This window comes from Bombina bombina, chromosome 5 (genome assembly GCF_027579735.1).
Source record: "Bombina bombina isolate aBomBom1 chromosome 5, aBomBom1.pri, whole genome shotgun sequence".
Classification (NCBI taxonomy): domain Eukaryota; kingdom Metazoa; phylum Chordata; class Amphibia; order Anura; family Bombinatoridae; genus Bombina; species Bombina bombina.
In genome coordinates, this window is record NC_069503.1 from 1,063,712,943 (window position 1) to 1,063,733,131 (window position 20,189).

The window sequence follows — 20,189 nt, forward strand, 5'->3', positions numbered from 1 at the left end:
ATAAATTTATCAGGTAAGCATAAATTATGTTTTCTCTTGTTAAGTGTATCCAGTCCACGGATCATCCATTACTTATGGGATACCAATACCAAAGGTAAAGTACACGGATGATGGGAGGGACAAGGCAGGAACTTAAGCATAAGGAACCAGTGCCTGTAGAACCTTTCTCCCAAAAACAGCCTCCGAAGAAGCAAAAGTATCAAATTTGTAAAATTTTGAAAAGGTATGAAGCGAAGACCAAGTCGCAGCCTTGCAAATCTGTTCAACAGAGGCCTCATTTTTAAGGCCCAGATGGAAGCCACAGCTCTAGTAGAATGAGCTGTAATTCTTTCAGGGGGCTGCTGTCCAGCAGTCTCATAGGCTAAACGGATTATACTCCGAAGCCAAAAAGAAAGAGAGGTTGCCGAGGTATTTTGACCTCTCCTCTGTCCAGAGTAAACAACAAACAGGTTAGATGTTTGAAGAAAATCTTTAGTAGCTTGTAAGTAAAACTTCAAGGCACGGACTACGTCTAGATTATGCAAAAGACGTTCTTTCTTTGAAGAAGGATTAGGACATAATGATGGAACAACAATCTCTTGATTGATATTTTTGTTAGAAACCACCTTGGGTAAAAACCCAGGCTTTGTACGCAGAACTACTTTATCTGAATGAAAGATCAGATAAGGAGAATCACAATGTAAGGCAGATAACTCAGAGACTCTTCGAGCTGAGGAAATAGCCATCAGAAACAGAACATTCCATGATAGAAGTTTGATATCAATAGAATGAAGGGGTTCAAACGGAACCCCTTGAAGTACTTTAAGAACCAAGTTTAAGCTCCATGGAGGAGCAACAGGTTTAAACACAGGCTTAATTCTAACTAAAGCCTGACAAAATGCCTGAACATCTGGAACTTCTGCCAGACGCTTGTGTAAAAGAATAGACAGAGCAGAAATCTGTTCCTTTAAAGAACTAGCTGATAATCCTTTGTCCAAACCCTCTTGGAGGAAGGACAATATCCTAGGAATCCTAACCCTACTCCATGAGTAATTCTTGGATTCGCACCAATGAAGATATTTACACCATATCTTGTGGTAGATTTTCCTAGTGACAGGCTTTCGTGCCTGTATTAAGGTATCAATGACTGACTCGGAGAAGCCACGCTTTGATAGGATCAAGTGTTCAATCTCCATGCAGTCAGTCTCAGAGAAATTAGATTCGGATGATTGAAAGGACCTTGTATTAGAAGGTCTTGTCTCAGAGGCAGAGTCCATGGTGGAAAGGATGACATGTCCACTAGGTCTGCATACCAGGTCCTGTGTGGCCACGCAGGTGCTATCAGAATCACTGATGCTCTCTCCTGTCTGAGTTTGGCAATCAGTCGAGGGAGCAGAGGAAACGATGGAAACACATAAGCCAGGTTGAAGAACCAAGGAGCTGCTAGAGCATCTACCAGCGTCGCTTCTGGGTCCCTGGACCTGGATCCGTAACAAGGAAGCTTGGCGTTCTGGCGAGACGCCATGAGATCCAGTTCTGGTTTGCCCCAACGATGGACCAGTTGAGCAAACACCTCCGGATGGAGCTCCCACTCCCCCGGATGAAAAGTCTGACGACTTAGAAAATCCGCCTCCCAGTTCTCTACGCCCGGGATATGGATCGCTGATAGGTGGCAAGAGTGAGTCTCTGCCCAGCGAATTATCTTGGAGACTTCGAACATCGCTAGGGAACTCCTGGTTCCCCCTTGATGGTTGATGTAAGCCACAGTCGTGATGTTGTCCGACTGAAATCTGATGAACCTCAGTGTGGCTAACTGAGGCCAAGCTAGAAGAGCATTGAATATTGCTCTTAACTCCAGAATATTTATTGGGAGGAGTCTCTCCTCCTGAGTCCATGAACCCTGCGCCTTCAGGGAGTTCCAGACTGCACCCCAACCTAGAAGGCTGGCATCTGTTGTTACAATCGTCCAATCTGGTCTGCGAAAGGTCATACCCTTGGACAGGTGGACCCGAGATAACCACCAGAGAAGAGAGTCTCTGGTTTCCTGATCCAGATTTAGTAGAGGAGACAAATCTGTGTAATCCCCATTCCACTGACTGAGCATGCATAATTGCAGCGGTCTGAGATGCAGGCGCGCAAATGGAACTATGTCCATTGCCGCTACCATTAAGCCGATTACCTCCATGCACTGAGCCACCGCAGGGCGCGGAGTGGAGTGAAGAACACGGCAAGCATTTAGAAGTTTTGATAACCTGGACTCGGTCAGGTAAATTTTAATTTCTACAGAATCTATAAGAGTCCCTAGGAAGGAAACCCTTGTGAGAGGAGATAGAGAACTCTTTTCTTCGTTCACTTTCCACCCATGTGACCTCAGAAATGCCAGAACTATCTCTGTATGAGACTTGGCAATTTGAAAGCTTGACGCCTGTATCAGGATGTCGTCTAGATAAGGAGCCACCGCTATTCCTCGTGGCCTTAGAACCGCCAGAAGTGAGCCCAGAACCTTTGTAAAAATTCTTGGGGCTGTAGCCAACCCGAAGGGAAGAGCTACAAATTGGTAATGCCTGTCTAGAAAGGCAAACCTCAGGAACCGATGATGATTCTTGTGAATCGGAATGTGAAGGTAGGCATCCTTTAAGTCCACTGTGGTCATGTACTGACCCTCTTGGATCATGGGTAAGATGGTTCGAATAGTTTCCATCTTGAATGATGGAACTCTGAGGAATTTGTTTAAGATCTTTAGATCCAAAATTGGTCTGAAGGCTCCCTCTTTTTTGGGAACCACAAACAGATTTGAATAGAAACCCTGTCCTTGTTCCGTCCGCAGAACTGGATGGATCACTCCCATTACTAGGAGGTCTTGCACGCAGCGTAGGAATGCCTCTTTCTTTATCTGGTTTGCAGATAATCTTGAAAAGTGAAATCTCCCTTGTGGAGGAGAAGCTTTGAAGTCCAGAAGATATCCCTGAGATATGATCTCCAACGCCCAGTGATCCTGAACATCTCTTGCCCACGCCTGGGCGAAGAGAGAAAGTCTGCCCCCCACTAGATCCGTTGCTGGATAGGGGGCCATTGTTTCATGCTGTCTTGGAGGCAGCAGCAGGCTTTCTGGCCTGCTTACCCTTGTTCCAGGACTGGTTAGATTTTCAGGCCTGCTTGGATTGAGCAAAAGTTCCTTCTTGTTTTGAAGCAGAGGAAGTTGATGCTGTACCTGCCTTGAAATTTTGAAAGGTACGAAAATTAGACTGTTTGGCCCTTGATTTGGCCCTGTCCTGAGGAAGGGTATGACCCTTACCTCCAGTAATGTCAGCAATAATTTCTTTCAAACCAGGCCCGAATAAGGTCTGCCCCTTGAAAGGAATGTTAAGTAATTTAGACTTTGAAGTCACGTCAGCTGACCAGGATTTAAGCCATAGCACCCTACGCGTCTGGATGGCGAATCCGGAATTCTTAGCCGTTAGTTTAGTCAAATGAACAATGGCATCAGAAACAAATGAGTTAGCTAGCTTAAGTGTTCTAAGCTTGTCAATGATTTCAGTCAAAAGAGCTGTATGGATGGCCTCTTCCAGGGCCTCAAACCAGAATGCCTCTGCAGCAGTGACAGGCGCAATGCATGCAAGGGGCTGTAAAATGAAACCTTGTTGAATAAACATTTTCTTAAGGTAACCCTCTAATTTTTTATCCATTGGATCTGAAAAAGCTCAACCGGGATAGTGGTAAGCTTTGCTAAAGTAGAAACTGCTCCCTCCACCTTAGGGACCGTCTGCCATAAGTCCCATGTAGTGGTGTCTATGGGAAACATTTTTGTAAATATAGGAGGGGGGGAAACGGCACACCGGGTCTATCCCACTCCTTACTAATAATTTCTGTAAACCTTTTAGGTATTGGAAAAACATCAGTACACACCGGCACTGCATATTATTTATCCAGTCTACACAATTTCTCTGGCACTGCAATTGAGTCACAGTCATTCAGAGCAGCTAACACCTCCCCAAGCAAGACACGGAGGTTCTCAAGCTTAAATTTAAAATTAGAAATCTCTGAATCAGGTTTCCCCGAGTCAGAGATGTCACCCACAGACTGAAGCTCTCCGTCTTCAGGTTCTGCATATTGTGACGCAGTATCAGACATGGCTCTTACAGCAACTACGCGCTCTGTATCTCGTCTAACCCCAGAGCTATCGCGCTTGCCTCTAAATTCAGGCAATCTGGCTAATACCGCTGACAGGGTGTTATCCATGATCGCAGCCATGTCCTGCAAAGTAATCGCTATGGGCGTCCCTGATGTACTTGGCGCCATATTAGCATGCGTCCCTTGATCGGGAGGCAAAGGGTCCGACACGTGGGGAGAGTTAGTCAGCATAACTCGATAGAACCCTCTGGTGACAATTCTTTTATAGATAAAGACTGATCTTTACTGTTTAAGGTGAAATCAATACATTTAGTACACATTCTCCTATGGGGCTCCACCATGGCTTTTAAACATAATGAACAAGTAGTTTCCTCTGTGTCAGACATGTTTATACAGACTAGCAATGAGACTAGCAAGCTTGGAAAACACTTTAAACCAAGTTAACAAGTAATATAAAAAACGTTACTGTGCCTTTAAGAAAAACAAATTTTGTCAAAATTTGAAATAACAGTGAAAAAAGGCAGATACACTAACGAAATTTTTACAGTGTATATAACAAGTTAGCAGAGCATTGCACCCACTTGCAAATGGATGATTAACCAGTTAATACCAAAAACGGAATAACAATGAAAAAAAACGTTTTTAAAACTAGTCACAACAACTGCCACAGGTCTACTGTGGTTGTTACCCTCCTCAAATATGACTTTTGAAGCCTTTTGAGCCCTTCAGAGATGTCCTGTATCATGCAGAGGGAAGCTGAGTGTCTCTGTCTGTAATTTTAGCTGGTCAGAAAAGCGCTAAAATAGGCCCCTCCCACTCATATTACAACAGTGGAAAGCCTCAGGAAACTGTTTCTAGGCAAAAATCAAGCCAGCCATGTGGAAAAAAACTAGGCCCCAATAAGTTTTATCACCAAGCATATATAAAAACGATTAAACATGCCAGCAAACGTTTTATATTGCACTTTTATAAGAGTATGTATCTCTGGTAATAAGCCTGATACCAGTCGCTATTAAATCACTGTATTTAGGCTTAACTTACATTAATCCGGTATCAGCAGCATTTTCTAGCAAATTCCATCCCTAGAAATATGTTAACTGCACATACCTTATTGCAGGATAACCCGCACACCATTCCCCCTCTGAAGTTACCTCACTCCTCAGAATATGTGAGAACGGCAGTTGATCTTAGTTACTTCTGCTAAGATCATAGAAAACGCAGGCAGATTCTTCTTCTAAATGCTGCCTGAGGGAAAATAGTACACTCCGGTACCATTTAAAAATAATAAACTTTTGATTGAAGAAGGAAAACTAACTATAATACACCACTCTCCTCTTACTACCTCCATCTTTGTTGAGAGTTGCAAGAGAATGACTGGATATGGCAGTGAGGGGAGGAGCTATATAGCAGCTCTGCTGTGGGTGATCCTCTTGCAACTTCCTGTTGGGAAGGAGAATATCCCATAAGTAATGGATGATCCGTGGACTGGATACACTTAACAAGAGAAAATAAATACAGTTTAAAATTTTAACCCTTAAAATTAAACATAACTAATATAGAATCTCCAGAATGTTCATTTTAGTTACAATCACGTTTTTGGACATTTTATATGTTAATTATAACATATGCAAAATGGTATGTAACTGATATTTGAACATATGTCATGTCTGTCATGTTTCCCCTATATGTTTTGTATAAATGCAGATGTGTGAAACTAAACCCTGGGCGCGATCCGATATAGATCGCAGTTTGCGGCGCAAGCGAGGGAACCCGCATCGCCCGCAGTTTCAGCTCGCAACTCGAGCCATCCAATATGCGGCGCCGTCACTTGCTAAAGTGGCGCAAGTCTCACAAACCAGCGATGTCCAGAAATCTGCGTAAGTACAGATTTTTGGAGTCGCCAGGGACTTGCGCCACGTTAGAAACTGCCGGCGCCTATAAAACCTGACTAAAGTCTAAATCACCCGCACTGTCTAACACGCCTCCTAAACATAGCCCGACACGTCTAACACGCCTCCCTAACATAGCCCGACACGTCTAACCCGCTATCCCCCCTCACTATCCTAACAATAAAAAGCTATTAACCCCTAAACCGCCGCTCCCGTACCCCGCCGCAACCTAATAAAGTTATTAACCCCTAAACCGTCGCTCCCGTACCCCGCCGCCAGCTATATTATATCTATAACCCCCTAAAGTGAGCCCCTAACACCGCCGCCATCTCTATTAAAATTATTAACCCCTAATGTAAGCCCCTTACACCGCCGCCATCTATATTAAAATTATTAACCCCTAATGTAAGCCCCTAACACCGCCGCCATCTCTATTAAAATGATTAACCCCTAATTTAATCTACCTACCCCGCCGCCAGCTATATTATCTATATTAACCCTAAGTATATTATAGTTAATATAGGTATTACATTATATATATTAACTATATTAACCCTAATTATATTAGGGTTAATATAGTTAATATAGTTACTATAGTATTTATATTAACTATATTAACTCTATCTAACCCTAACACCCCTAACTAAATTTTTATTAAATTAATCTAATTCATTTATAAACTAAAATATTCCTATTTAAATCTAAATACTTACCTATAAAATAAACCCTAAGATAGCTACAATATAATTAATAATTACATTGTAGCTATGTTAGGGTTAATATTTATTTTACAGGTAAATTGTTAATTATTTTAACTAGGTATAATAGCTATTAAATAGTTATTAACTATTTAATATCTACCTAGTTAAAATAATCAGATTGAGCTCGCATTCTATTGGCTGTTCCGATCAGCCAATAGAATGCGAGCTCAATGTGATTGGCTGATTGGATCAGCCAATCGGATTGAACTTGAATCTGATTGGCTGATTCAATCAGCCAATCAGATTTTTCTAACTTAATTCCGATTGGCTGATAGAATCCTATCAGCCAATCGGAATTCGGCGGACGCCATCTTGGATGACGTCATTTAAAGGTACCTCATTCGTCGTTCAGTCGTCGGCCTGGATGGATGCTCCGCGGCGGCGGAGCGAAGAAAGAAGATTGAAGATGCCGCCGGAAGAATGAAGACTTTGCTGCCGCTTGGAGGAAGACGTCGCCGGAGGAAGAATTCTTCTTTGCCGCTTGGAGGAAGACATCGCCGGAGGAAGAATTCTTCTTTGCCGCTTGGAGGAAGACATCGCCGGAGGAAGAATTCTTCTTTGCCGCTTGGAGCAAGACATCGCCCGCATCGGATGAGGAGTTCGGCCCGGTGTGGTGAAGACAAGGTAGGGAGATCTTCAGGGGGGTAGTGTTAGGCTTTTTTAAGGGGGGTTTGGGTGGTTTTAGAATAGGGGTATGTGGGTGGTGGGTTGTAATGGGGGGGGGTATTGTATATGTTTTTAAATGCAAAAGAGCTGAATTCTTTGGGGCATGCCCCACAAAAGGCCCTTTTAAGGGCTGGTAAGGTAAAGAGCTTTGAACTTTTTTTAATTTAGAATAGGGCAGGGAATTTTTTTTATTTTGGGGGTTTATTATTTTATTAGGGGGCTTAGAATAGGTGTAATTAGCTTAAAAATCTTGTAATCTTTTTTTCATTTTTTGTAATTTAGTGTTTGTTTTTTTTTGTAATTTAGTTTAGTTAATTTAATTGTATTTTTAGATAGATGTTTGTAGTTTATTTAATTTATTGATAGTGTAGGTGTATTTGTAACTTAGGTTAGGATTTATTTTACAGGTAATTGGGTAATTATTTTAACTAGGTAGATATTAAATAGTTAATAACTATTTAATAGCTATTATACCTAGTTAAAATAATTAACAATTTACCTGTAAAATAAATATTAACCCTAACATAGCTACAATGTAATTATTAATTATATTGTAGCTATCTTAGGGTTTATTTTATAGGTAAGTATTTAGATTTAAATAGGAATATTTTAGTTTATAAATGAATTAGATTAATTTAATAAAAATTTAGTTAGGGGTGTTAGGGTTAGATAGAGTTAATATAGTTAATATAAATACTATAGTAACTATATTAACCCTAATATAATTAGGGTTAATATAGTTAATATATATAATGTAATACCTATATTAACTATAATATACTTAGGGTTAATATAGATAATATAGCTGGCGGCGGGGTAGGTAGATTAAATTAGGGGTTAATCATTTTAATAGAGATGGCGGCGGTGTAAGGGGCTTACATTAGGGGTTGATAATATTAATATAGCTGGCGGCGGTATAGGGGGATTAGATTAGGGGTTAATAATTTTTATATAGGTGGCGGCGGTGTAAGGGGTCAGATTAGGGGATATATAAGGTAGATGACAGCGGTGTAAGGGGTTCACATTAGGGGATAGATAAGGTAGATGGCGGCGGTTTTAGGGGCTCACAGTAGGGGGTTAGTTTATGTAGATGGCGGCGGGGTCCGGGAGCGGCGGTTTAGGGGTTAATAACTTTATTAGGGATTTTGGGGGGGGGATCGCGGTTGACAGGTAGATAGACATTGCGCATGCGTTAGGTGTTAGGTTTATTTTAGAAGATCGCGGTTGACAGGGAGATAGACATTGCGCATGCGTTATTTTAGCAGCCAGTTTAGGGAGTTACGGGGCTCCAATAGTCAGCGTAAGGCTTCTTACGGCTGCTTTTTGTGGCGAGGTGAAAATGGAGTAAGTTTTCTCCATTTTCGCCACGTAAGTCCTTACGCTGCATATTGGATACCAAACTGCGCTGGCTTGGTATACCTGCCTATAGCCAAAAAAACTACGGGCGACGGCAGAAATATACGGGCGTAACTTCTAGGTTACGCCGTATATAGGATACCAAACCAGCGCAAATATTGGTGTCGCCGGCTTTTGCGGGTGACGATTTTTATCGGATCGACCCCCCTGAGTTTACTATTCACATAGGTTAGAGTAAAATAATTGTTACATTTTACATTCAATATTCAATATTGAATTAACATTTTGTAAAGGGAAAATTGATCATTATTTAAAAAAAAAGTTATTTTGGCAAATGTTCAAAATTAGTTTTTAGAAAAAAATGAAAAATGTGTTTGCCTATTCCTAGTCTAAAGTGCAATAGGTCCATTATGAACACGACATCCTATTTTGTATGTTTTATTTCTGCTAAATATTAGTCTGAGGGTGCTGGCTTTAACAAAATACAGTGATGAAAGTTTACATTTTTCCTAACATATGGAAAATCTATTTATTTTATTTTTTCCCCCCATAAAGTAAACTTGGTGAGACATTTAGCACTACGGAATTTTGTGGCACTATACAAATAATTGATAATAATATTAATTTTGTTCTTTATAAATTAGTTTAGAACATGATAATAAACTGTATCTGCTGATCGTCACCATGTCACAAGTCTCTATTTTCCATAAAATTTATTCCAATTTGTGTTTTTATCTTGCAGTATTTCGTTTTTGATTTTATTGGACATCAAGAACAGCTTTTTGACAAAATTATCAAGCTTTCAGTAAGTATGATGCAAGCAAAAATAATACATATGTATGTGTGTGTGTACAGTTTCTAAGACTAGTGCATTTGCTTGACGAGTTATGATAAACATTAAAAGATTAATATAGTGATTAAGTTGTGTTTATGATACATTTTTAATATAGTGAATAAACTATGATTATGGATTGATGATAATTGACAGTTTATGAACTGGTTTAAATATTTGTGAGTATTCATATTAAGCTATTGTAGGCTAGTGAGATGATTTATATATAACATATACATATATTGTTTTTGATTGATGTACTTTAATTAAATATTCTTTCTTAACTTCTGGAATCAACTTTAATAAATATATATAACTAATTCTATTATTTGAAAAAATATATATTTACAGCTATCTTTTTTTTCTGATTAAGGCCTAGATTTAGAGTTCGGCGGTAGCCGTCAAAACCAGCGTTAGAGGCTCCTAACGCTGGTTTTGGCCGCCCGCTGGTATTTGGAGTCAGTGATTAAAGGGTCTAACGCTCACTTTACAGCCGCGACTTTTCCATACCGCAGATCCCCCTACGCCATTTGCGTAGCCTATCTTTTCAATGGGATCTTTCTAACGCTGGTATTTAGAGTCGTTTCTGCAGTGAGCGTTAGAGCTCTAACGACAAAACTCCAGCCGCCTGAAAAAAGCAGGAGTTAAGAGCTTTCTGGCTAACGCCGGTTCATAAAGCTCTTAACTACTGTACCCTAAACTACACTAACACCCATAAACTACCTATGTACCCCTAAACCGAGGTCCCCCCACATCGCCGCCACTCGATTAAAATTTTTAACCCCTAATCTGCCGACCGCCACCTACGTTATACTTATGTACCCCTAATCTGCTGCCCCTAACCCCGCCGACCCCTATATTATATTTATTAACCCCTAACTTGCCCCACACAACGTCGCCGCAAGCTACTTAAAATAATTAACCCCTAATCTTCCGACCGCAAATCGCCGCCACCTATGTTATCCCTATGTACCCCTAATCTTCTGCCCCTAACATCGCCGACCCCTATGTTATATTTATTAACCCCTAATCTGCCCCCCACAACGTCGCCGACACCTACCTACACTTATTAACCCCTAATCTGCCGAGCGGACCTGAGCGCTACTATAATAAAGTTATTAACCCCTAATCCGCCTCACTAACCCTATCATAAATAGTATTAACCCCTAATCTGCCCTCCCTAACATCGCCGACACCTACCTTCAATTATTAACCCCTAATCTGCCGACCGGAGCTCACCGCTATTCTAATAAATGTATTAACCCCTAAAGCTAAGTCTAACCCTAACACTAACACCCCCCTAAGTTAAATATAATTTTTATCTAACGAAATAAATTAACTCTTATTAAATAAATGATTCCTATTTAAAGCTAAATACTTACCTGTAAAATAAATCCTAATATAGCTACAATATAAATTACATTTATATTATAGCTATTTTAGGATTAATATTTATTTTACAGGTAACTTTGTATTTATTTTAACCAGGTACAATAGCTATTAAATAGTTAAGAACTATTTAATAGTTACCTAGTTAAAATAATTACAAATTTACCTGTAAAATAAATCCTAACCTAAGATATAATTAAACCTAACACTACCCTATCAATAAAATAATTAAATAAACTACCTACAATTACCTACAATTAACCTAACACTACACTATCAATAAATTAATTAAACACAATTGCTACAAATAAATACAATTAAATAAACTATCTAAAGTACAAAAAATAAAAAAGAACTAAGTTACAGAAAATAAAAAAATATTTACAAACATAAGAAAAATATTACAACAATTTTAAACTAATTACACCTACTCTAAGCCCCCTAATAAAATAACAAAGACCCCCAAAATAAAAAATTCCCTACCCTATTCTAAATTTAAAAAGTTACAAGCTCTTTTACCTTACCAGCCCTGAACCGGGCCCTTTGCGGGGCATGCCCCAAGAAGTTCAGCTCTTTTGCCTGTAAAAGAAAACATACAATACCCCCCCCCCCCCAACATTACAACCCACCACCCACATACCCCTAATCTAACCCAAACCCCCCTTAAATAAACCTAACACTAAGCCCCTGATGATCTTCCTACCTTGTCTTCACCATGCCAGGTTCACCGATCCGTCCTGGCTCCAAGATCTTCATCCAACCCAAGCGGGGGTTGGCGATCCATAATCCGGTGCTCCAAAGTCTTCCTCCTATCCGGCAAGAAGAGGACATCCGGACCGGCAAACATCTTCTCCAAGCGGCATCTTCTATGTTCTTCCATCCGATGACGACCGGCTCCATCTTGAAGACCTCCAGCGCGGATCCATCCTCTTCTTCCGACGACTAGACGACGAATGACGGTTCCTTTAAGGGACGTCATCCAAGATGGCGTCCCTCGAATTCCGATTGGCTGATAGGATTCTATCAGCCAATCGGAATTAAGGTAGGAATTTTCTGATTGGCTGATGGAATCAGCCAATCAGAATCAAGTTCAATCCGATTGGCTGATCCAATCAGCCAATCAGATTGAGCTCGCATTCTATTGGCTGATCGGAACAGCCAATAGAATGCGAGCTCAATCTGATTGGCTGATTGGATCAGCCAATCGGATTGAACTTGATTCTGATTGGCTGATTCCATCAGCCAATCAGAAAATTCCTACCTTAATTCCGATTGGCTGATAGAATCCTATCAGCCAATCGGAATTCGAGGGACGCCATCTTGGATGACGTCCCTTAAAGGAACCGTCATTCGTCGTCTAGTCGTCGGAAGAAGAGGATGGATCCGCGCTGGAGGTCTTCAAGATGGAGCCGGTCGTCATCGGATGGAAGAACATAGAAGATGCCGCTTGGAGAAGATGTTTGCCGGTCCGGATGTCCTCTTCTTGCCGGATAGGAGGAAGACTTTGGAGCACCGGATTATGGATCGCCAACCCCCGCTTGGGTTGGATGAAGATCTTGGAGCCAGGACGGATCGGTGAACCTGGCATGGTGAAGACAAGGTAGGAAGATCATCAGGGGCTTAGTGTTAGGTTTATTTAAGGGGGGTTTGGGTTAGATTAGGGGTATGTGGGTGGTGGGTTGTAATGTTGGGGGGGGGGGTATTGTATGTTTTCTTTTACAGGCAAAAGAGCTGAACTTCTTGGGGCATGCCCCGCAAAGGGCCCTGTTCAGGGCTGGTAAGGTAAAAGAGCTTGTAACTTTTTAAATTTAGAATAGGGTAGGGAATTTTTTATTTTGGGGGTCTTTGTTATTTTATTAGGGGGCTTAGAGTAGGTGTAATTAGTTTAAAATTGTTGTAATATTTTTCTTATGTTTGTAAATATTTTTTTATTTTCTGTAACTTAGTTCTTTTTTATTTTTTGTACTTTAGATAGTTTATTTAATTGTATTTATTTGTAGCAATTGTGTTTAATTAATTTATTGATAGTGTAGTGTTAGGTTAATTGTAGGTAATTGTAGGTAGTTTATTTAATTATTTTATTGATAGGGTAGTGTTAGGTTTAATTATATCTTAGGTTAGGATTTATTTTACAGGTAAATTTGTAATTATTTTAACTAGGTAACTATTAAATAGTTCTTAACTATTTAATAGCTATTGTACCTGGTTAAAATAAATACAAAGTTACCTGTAAAATAAATATTAATCCTAAAATAGCTATAATATAAATGTAATTTATATTGTAGCTATATTAGGATTTATTTTACAGGTAAGTATTTAGCTTTAAATAGGAATCATTTATTTAATAAGAGTTAATTTATTTCGTTAGATAAAAATTATATTTAACTTAGGGGGGTGTTAGTGTTAGGGTTAGACTTAGCTTTAGGGGTTAATACATTTATTAGAATAGCGGTGAGCTCCGATCGGAAGATTAGGGGTTAATAATTGAAGGTAGGTGTCGGCGATGTTAGGGAGGGCAGATTAGGGGTTAATACTATTTATGATAGGGTTAGTGAGGCGGATTAGGGGTTAATAACTTTATTATAGTAGCGCTCAGGTCCGCTCGGCAGATTAGGGGTTAATAAGTGTAGGTAGGTGTCGGCGACGTTGTGGGGGGCAGATTAGGGGTTAATAAATATAACATAGGGGTCGGCGATGTTAGGGGCAGAAGATTAGGGGTACATAGGGATAACGTAGGTGGCGGCGATTTGCGGTCGGAAGATTAGGGGTTAATTATTTTAAGTAGCTTGCGGCGACGTTGTGTGGGGCAAGTTAGGGGTTAATAAATATAACATAGGGGTCGGCGATGTTAGGGCAGCAGATTAGGGGTACATAGGGATAACGTAGGTGGCGGCGGTTTACGGAGCGGCAGATTAGGGGTTAAAAGTGTAATGCAGGGGTCAGCGATAGCGGGGGCGGCAGATTAGGGGTTAATAAGTGTAAGGTTAGGGGTGTTTAGACTCGGGGTACATGTTAGAGTGTTAGGTGCAGACGTAGGAAGTGTTTCCCCATAGGAAACAATGGGGCTGCGTTAGGAGCTGAACGCTGCTTTTTTGCAGGTGTTAGTTTTTTTTTCAGCTCAAACAGCCCCATTGTTTCCTATGGGAGAATCGTGCACGAGCACGTTTTTGAGGCCGGCCGCGTCCGTAAGCAACTCTGGTATTGAGAGTTGTATTTGCGGTAAAAATGCTCTACGCTCCTTTTTTGGAGCCTAACGCAGCATTTGTTTGAACTCTCGATACCAGAGTTAAATTTATGGTGCGGCCAGAAAAAAACCTGCGGAGCGTTAACAGCCCTTTTACCGCCAAACTCCAAATCTAGCCGTTAGTAAGGTCACTTAAATGGTATAGTTATTGTGCATAAGCAGAACAGAGATTTTTTCCTCCTGATATTTACATTCTAATTCACCACCTGATAGAAATGCAAATAAATCTTAAAGTTTGCATTCCCACCCTCACAAGAAAAATTGTTAAAATAAAAAATTATGAAAACAAATCTTTATAAATAACTGATAATTAAGTAACACTAAGTTATTTTTTTTTAAAGGGACAGTCAAGTCTAAAAAAAAAAACTTTCATGTTTCAAATAGGGCATGTAATTTTAAAAAACTTTCCAATTTACTTTTATCACCAATTTTTCTTTGTTCTCTTGGTATTCTTAGTTGAAAGTTAAATCTAGGAGGTTCATATGCTAATTTCTTAGACCTTGAAGGCCGCCTCTAATCTAAATGCATTTTGATAGTTTTTCACCACTAGAGGGCACTAGTTCAAGTGTTTCATATAGATAACATTGAGCCCATGCACGTAAATTTACCACGGAGACAGCTCTGATTGGCTAAAATTCAAGTCTGTCAAAAGAACTGAAATAAGGGGGCAGTCTGCTGAGGGTTAGATACAAGGTAATTACAGAGGTAAAACGTGTATAATTATAACTGTGTTGGTTATGCAAAACTGGGGAATTGGTAATTAAGGGACTATCTATCTTTTAAAACAACAACAATTCTGGTGTTGACTGTCCCTTTAAATTAAGGAGGTTATAGGGGGTAGGACAGAGTTTAAAGACTGTGAATGTTTCTCCTCTTGAATGTGTTTGCAGTGATCACTTTTACCTGCTTAAAGGGACAGTCTACATTAAAAGTTTTATTGTTTAAAAAGATAGATAATGCCTTTATTACCCTTTCCCCAGCTTTGCACAACCAACATTGTTAGATTAATATACTTTATAAAATTTAAACCTCTAAATTTCTGCCTGTTTCTAAGCCACTAAAGACAGCCTCTTATCACATGCTTTTTATTAGCTTTTTACAACAGTAGACTGCTAGTTCATGTGGGCCATATAGATAATGTGTTCATGCCCGGAGAGTTATTTAAGAGTTAGCACAACACAGCACTAAATGCAAGTCAATAGATAATAACTACAAAGTTATGTGATCAGGGGCTGTCAGAAGAGGCTTAAATACAAGGTAATCACAGAAGTAAAAAGTTTATTAGTATAACCGTGTTGGTTGTGCAAAACTGGGGAATGGGTAATAAAGGGATTATCTATCTTTTAAACAATAAAAATTCTGGTGTATACTGTCCCTTTAACTGTTGAATCCATTACCTATAGTAAAAATAGGAATACTGCTGTATTCACTATAGAAAAGCTATGTAAACAAGAGGCAGCAGCTGCAATCATCTTTCCAATGGGGCTAGAGAGATATGTCCTAAAATGTTAATTTTCATTTGCTGTCTGTAAATATTTGAATTTGGGTACATAGAACAATGTTTTGTGTATAAACAGAAAGATAAAATAAGGAGGCCTGTTCTCTCTGCAAGCTCAGCCTATTTAAATGGCTTGTGGCATCAATGAGCAATATCCTCTATTTGATATAAAAACAAATCTAAATGAGTAATTTGCTATACTTTTAATACTCTACAGCTGATATAAGTCCTTTTCAAACACATTTAGGAGAAAACTATTTTACTGTGTCCATTTAAGCTGATACTTTCAATTAAATAATCATTTAAAGCCATGAACTTCTTGTTTTTTTTATATCTGTGTGATAATATAATTCCAACATCAATTAAATGAAAATCTTTTAAATTATTATAATTTTAAATCCTCTATTATATTTTTTATTTATTTTAATAACTTATTGAACTAATGTGCATTTATGTTTCAACCAGAATATCTCTTTAAGGGTCATGCTATATTTAATATAGAGTTTATCACTTGGTTTTATGTGTTTTTCCCCTTGACAGTTTAATATCATATTCTATTTTTCTGCTTTTCCAAACTTTTTCCACACAAAGATCAGGCAACAATTTAAAGAGATAGTAAACACCAAAAATGTTATTGTTTAAAAAGATAGATAATCCCTTTATTTACCATTCCCCAGTTTTCCGTAACCAACACTGTCATAGAAATATACTGTTTACCTCTGTAATTACCTTGTATCTAAGCTTCTGCTGACTGCCTCCTTATCTCAGATCTTTTGACAGACTTGCATTTCAGGCAATTAGTGCTGACTCTTAAATAACTTCATGAGCATGAGCACAATGTTATCTATATGAAACACATGAACTAACGCCCTCTAGATGTGAAAAACTGTCAAATGCAGAGGCGGCCTTCAGGGGCTTAAAAATTAGCATACGAACCTACCTAGGTTTAGTTTTCAACTAAGAATAACAAGAAAACAAAGGAAATTTGATTATAAAAGTAAATTAGAAAGTTGTTTAAAATTACATTCCCTATCTGAATCATGAAAGTTTAATTTGGACTTTACTTTCCCTTTAAATACAGTAGTATGGATGTGTTGACTCTAAAGATTTTTTTTATAATCATGATGATTATTACAGTAAATATACCTGATACCCTTAATAAATTTGCTATAATTTAATTTTAAAAATGGCTTTCCATAATTATCTGTATTTATGTATTTATTTTGCTTAACAGGTCATGCACAACAAATTGATAGGAAGCGTTTTGATTGGATCTTTTAGACTTGATTTGGGGACAGTTTATAACGAGCCAGGTATGAAAATTTCTTTTACTTTCAATTTCTTTTTAATTTCAAGTTTATAGCATTGTGATCTTTATTTTTGTAAAGGGCATAATATAATCATTTAATATTAATGGTTATAAACTGTTATGTTTTATTGTATGTGTTTTTATTTTATATCATTACAGGGCGTAAATGGTTTTACTCTTTTATTGAGTTTGGTAATAATAATAATAGTTATAATAATAATATAAATAATAATATAAATAATAATAATAATAATGTATGCATTTTTATTCTTACCACTAGATGGTCCTACACTATAGAAGTATTGATGGTTTTTGACCACTAGATGGCAATAAGTAATCATATTTTGGCAGTGTAATAGTTAATGAAAGTCCTATTCGTTTTAAGGAAAGTCATGCTTAAAATGCCTTAAGGTTTAACTAATTGTGGTCGCACAAACCATTACTATTTTATGTGTGTCTTTTGCAGGAATAGAGGTCATTTTATATAGCTTTAAGCTATTTGGGTTGGATGTTGTGTGCAGTAACAGACTTTAATTTGAATCCAAGCCTACAATGGGTTACCAGGGTCCTGAAGAAGCAGATATCACGCTCCATCCTAATAAAACATAATTTATGTAAGAACTTACCTGATAAATTCATTTCTTTCATATTAGCAAGAGACCATGAGCTAGTGACGTATGGGATATACATTCCTACCAGGAGGGGCAAAGTTTCCCAAACCTTAAAATGCCTATAAATACACCCCTCACCACACCCACAATTCAGTTTAACGAATAGCCAAGAAGTGGGGTGATAAGAAAAAAGTGCGAAAGCATATAAAATAAGGAATTGGAATAATTGTGCTTTATACAAAAAAATCAAAACCACCACAAAAAAAGGGCGGGCCTCATGGACTCTTGCTAATATGAAAGAAATGAATTTATCAGGTAAGTTCTTACATAAATTATGTTTTCTTTCATGTAATTAGCAAGAGTCCATGAGCTAGTGACGTATGGGATAATGACTACCCAAGATGTGGATCTTTCCACACAAGAGTCACTAGAGAGGGAGGGATAAAATAAAGACAGCCAATTCCTGCTGAAAATAATCCACACCCAAAATAAAGTTTAATGAAAAAACATAAGCAGAAGATTCAAACTGAAAACGCTGCCTGAAGTACTTTTCTACCAAAAACTGCTTCAGAAGAAGAAAATACAACAAAATGGTAGAATTTGGTAAAAGTATGCAAAGAGGACCAAGTTGCCGCTTTGCAAATCTGATCAATCGAAGCTTCATTCCTAAACGCCCAGGAAGTAGAAACTGACCTAGTAGAATGAGCTGTAATCCTATGAGGCGGAGTCTTACCCGACTCAACATAGGCAAGATGAATTAAAGATTTCAACCAAGATGCCAAAGAAATGGCAGAAGTTTTCTGGCCTTTCTAAAACCGGAAAAGATAACAAATAAACTTGAAGTCTTTCGGAAAGACTTAGTAGCTTCAACATAATATTTCAAAGCTCTAATAACATCCAAAGAATGCAACGATTTCTCCTTAGAATTCTTAGGATTAAGACATAATGAAGGAACCACAATGTCTCTACTAATGTTGTTGGAATTCACAACTTAGGTAAAAATTCAAAAGAAGTTCGCAACACCGCCTTATCCTGATGAAAAATCAGAAAAGGAGACTCACAAGAAAGAGCAGATAATTCAGAAACTCTTCTGGCAGAAGAGATGGCCAAAAGGAACAAAACTTTCCAAGAAAGTAATTTAATATCCAATGAATGCATAGGTTCAAATGGAGGAGCTTGAAGAGCCCCCAGAACCAAATTCAAACTCCAAGGAGGAGAAATTGACTTAATGACAGGCTTTATACGAACCAAAGCTTGTACAAAACAATGAATATCAGGAAGAATAGCAATCTGTCTGTGAAAAAGAACAGAAAGAGCAGAGATTTGACCTTTCAAGGAACTTGCGGACAAACCCTTATCTAAACCATCCTGAAGAAACTGTAATATTCTCGGTATTCTAAAAGAATGCCAAGAAAAATGATGAGAAAGACACCAAGAAATATAAGTCTTCCAGACTCTATAATATATCTCTCTGGATACAGATTTACGAGCCTGTAACATAGTATTAATCACAGAGTCAGAGAAACCTCTTTGACCAAGAATCAAGCGTTCAATCTCCATACCTTTAAATTTAAGGATTTCAGATCCTGATGGAAAAAAGGACCTTGAGACAAAAGGTCTGGTCTTAACGGAAGAGTCCACGGTTGGCAAGAGGCCATCTGGACAAGATCCGCATACCAAAACCTGTGAGGCCATGCCGGAGCTACCAGCAGAACAAACGAGCATTCCTTCAGAATCTTGGAGATTACTCTTGGAAGAAGAACTAGAAGCGGAAAGATATAGGCAGGATGATACTTCCAAGGAAGTGATAATGCAACCACTGCCTCCGCCTGAGGATCCCGGGATCTGGACAGATACCTGGGAAGTTTCTTGTTTAGATGAGAAGCCATCAGATCTATTTCTGGAAGTTCCCACATTTGAACAATCTGAAGAAATACCTCTGGGTGAAGAGAATTTTTGCGCCAAAAAAGTCCGCGCCAAGAATGACGCAATAAAATGAAGCATTTTCAGCCCCCGCGAGCCTAACAGCCCACAGGGAAAAAGTCAAATTTTAAGGTAAAAAATGTTAAATTAAAATGCATTATCCCAAATATGAAACTGACTGTCTGAAAAATAAGGAAAGTTGAACATTCTGAGTCAAGGCAAATAAATGTTTGAATACATATATTTAGAACTTTATAAACAAAGTGCCCAACCATAGCTAGGAGTGTCACAGAAAATAAGACTTACTTACCCCAGGACACTCATCTACATATAGCAGATAGCCAAACCAGTACTGAAACGAGAATCAGCAGAGGTAATGGTATATATAAGAGTATATCGTCGATCTGAAAAGGGAGGTAAGAGATGAATCTCTACGACCGATAACAGAGAACCTATGAAATAGACCCCTTAGAAGGAGATCACTGCATTCAAATAGGCAATACTCTCCTCACATCCCTCTGACATTCACTGCACGCTGAGAGGAAAACCGGGCTCCAACTTGCTGCGGAGCGCATATCAACGTAGAATCTAGCACAAACTT

General features: G+C 38.7%; 1 protein-coding gene across 1 annotated transcript in view; it reads left to right on the top strand.

The window, feature by feature from the left end:
• The window catches only part of FER1L6 (fer-1 like family member 6), a 335,220-nt gene that overhangs the window by 27,384 nt on the left and 287,647 nt on the right, over window positions 1-20,189 (top strand). The window contains exons 5-6 of the mRNA XM_053715940.1: window positions 9,525-9,587; window positions 16,980-17,058. Of these exons, the coding sequence (XP_053571915.1) occupies window positions 9,525-9,587; window positions 16,980-17,058 (142 nt within the window). The remainder of the gene's footprint in view (window positions 1-9,524; window positions 9,588-16,979; window positions 17,059-20,189) is intronic.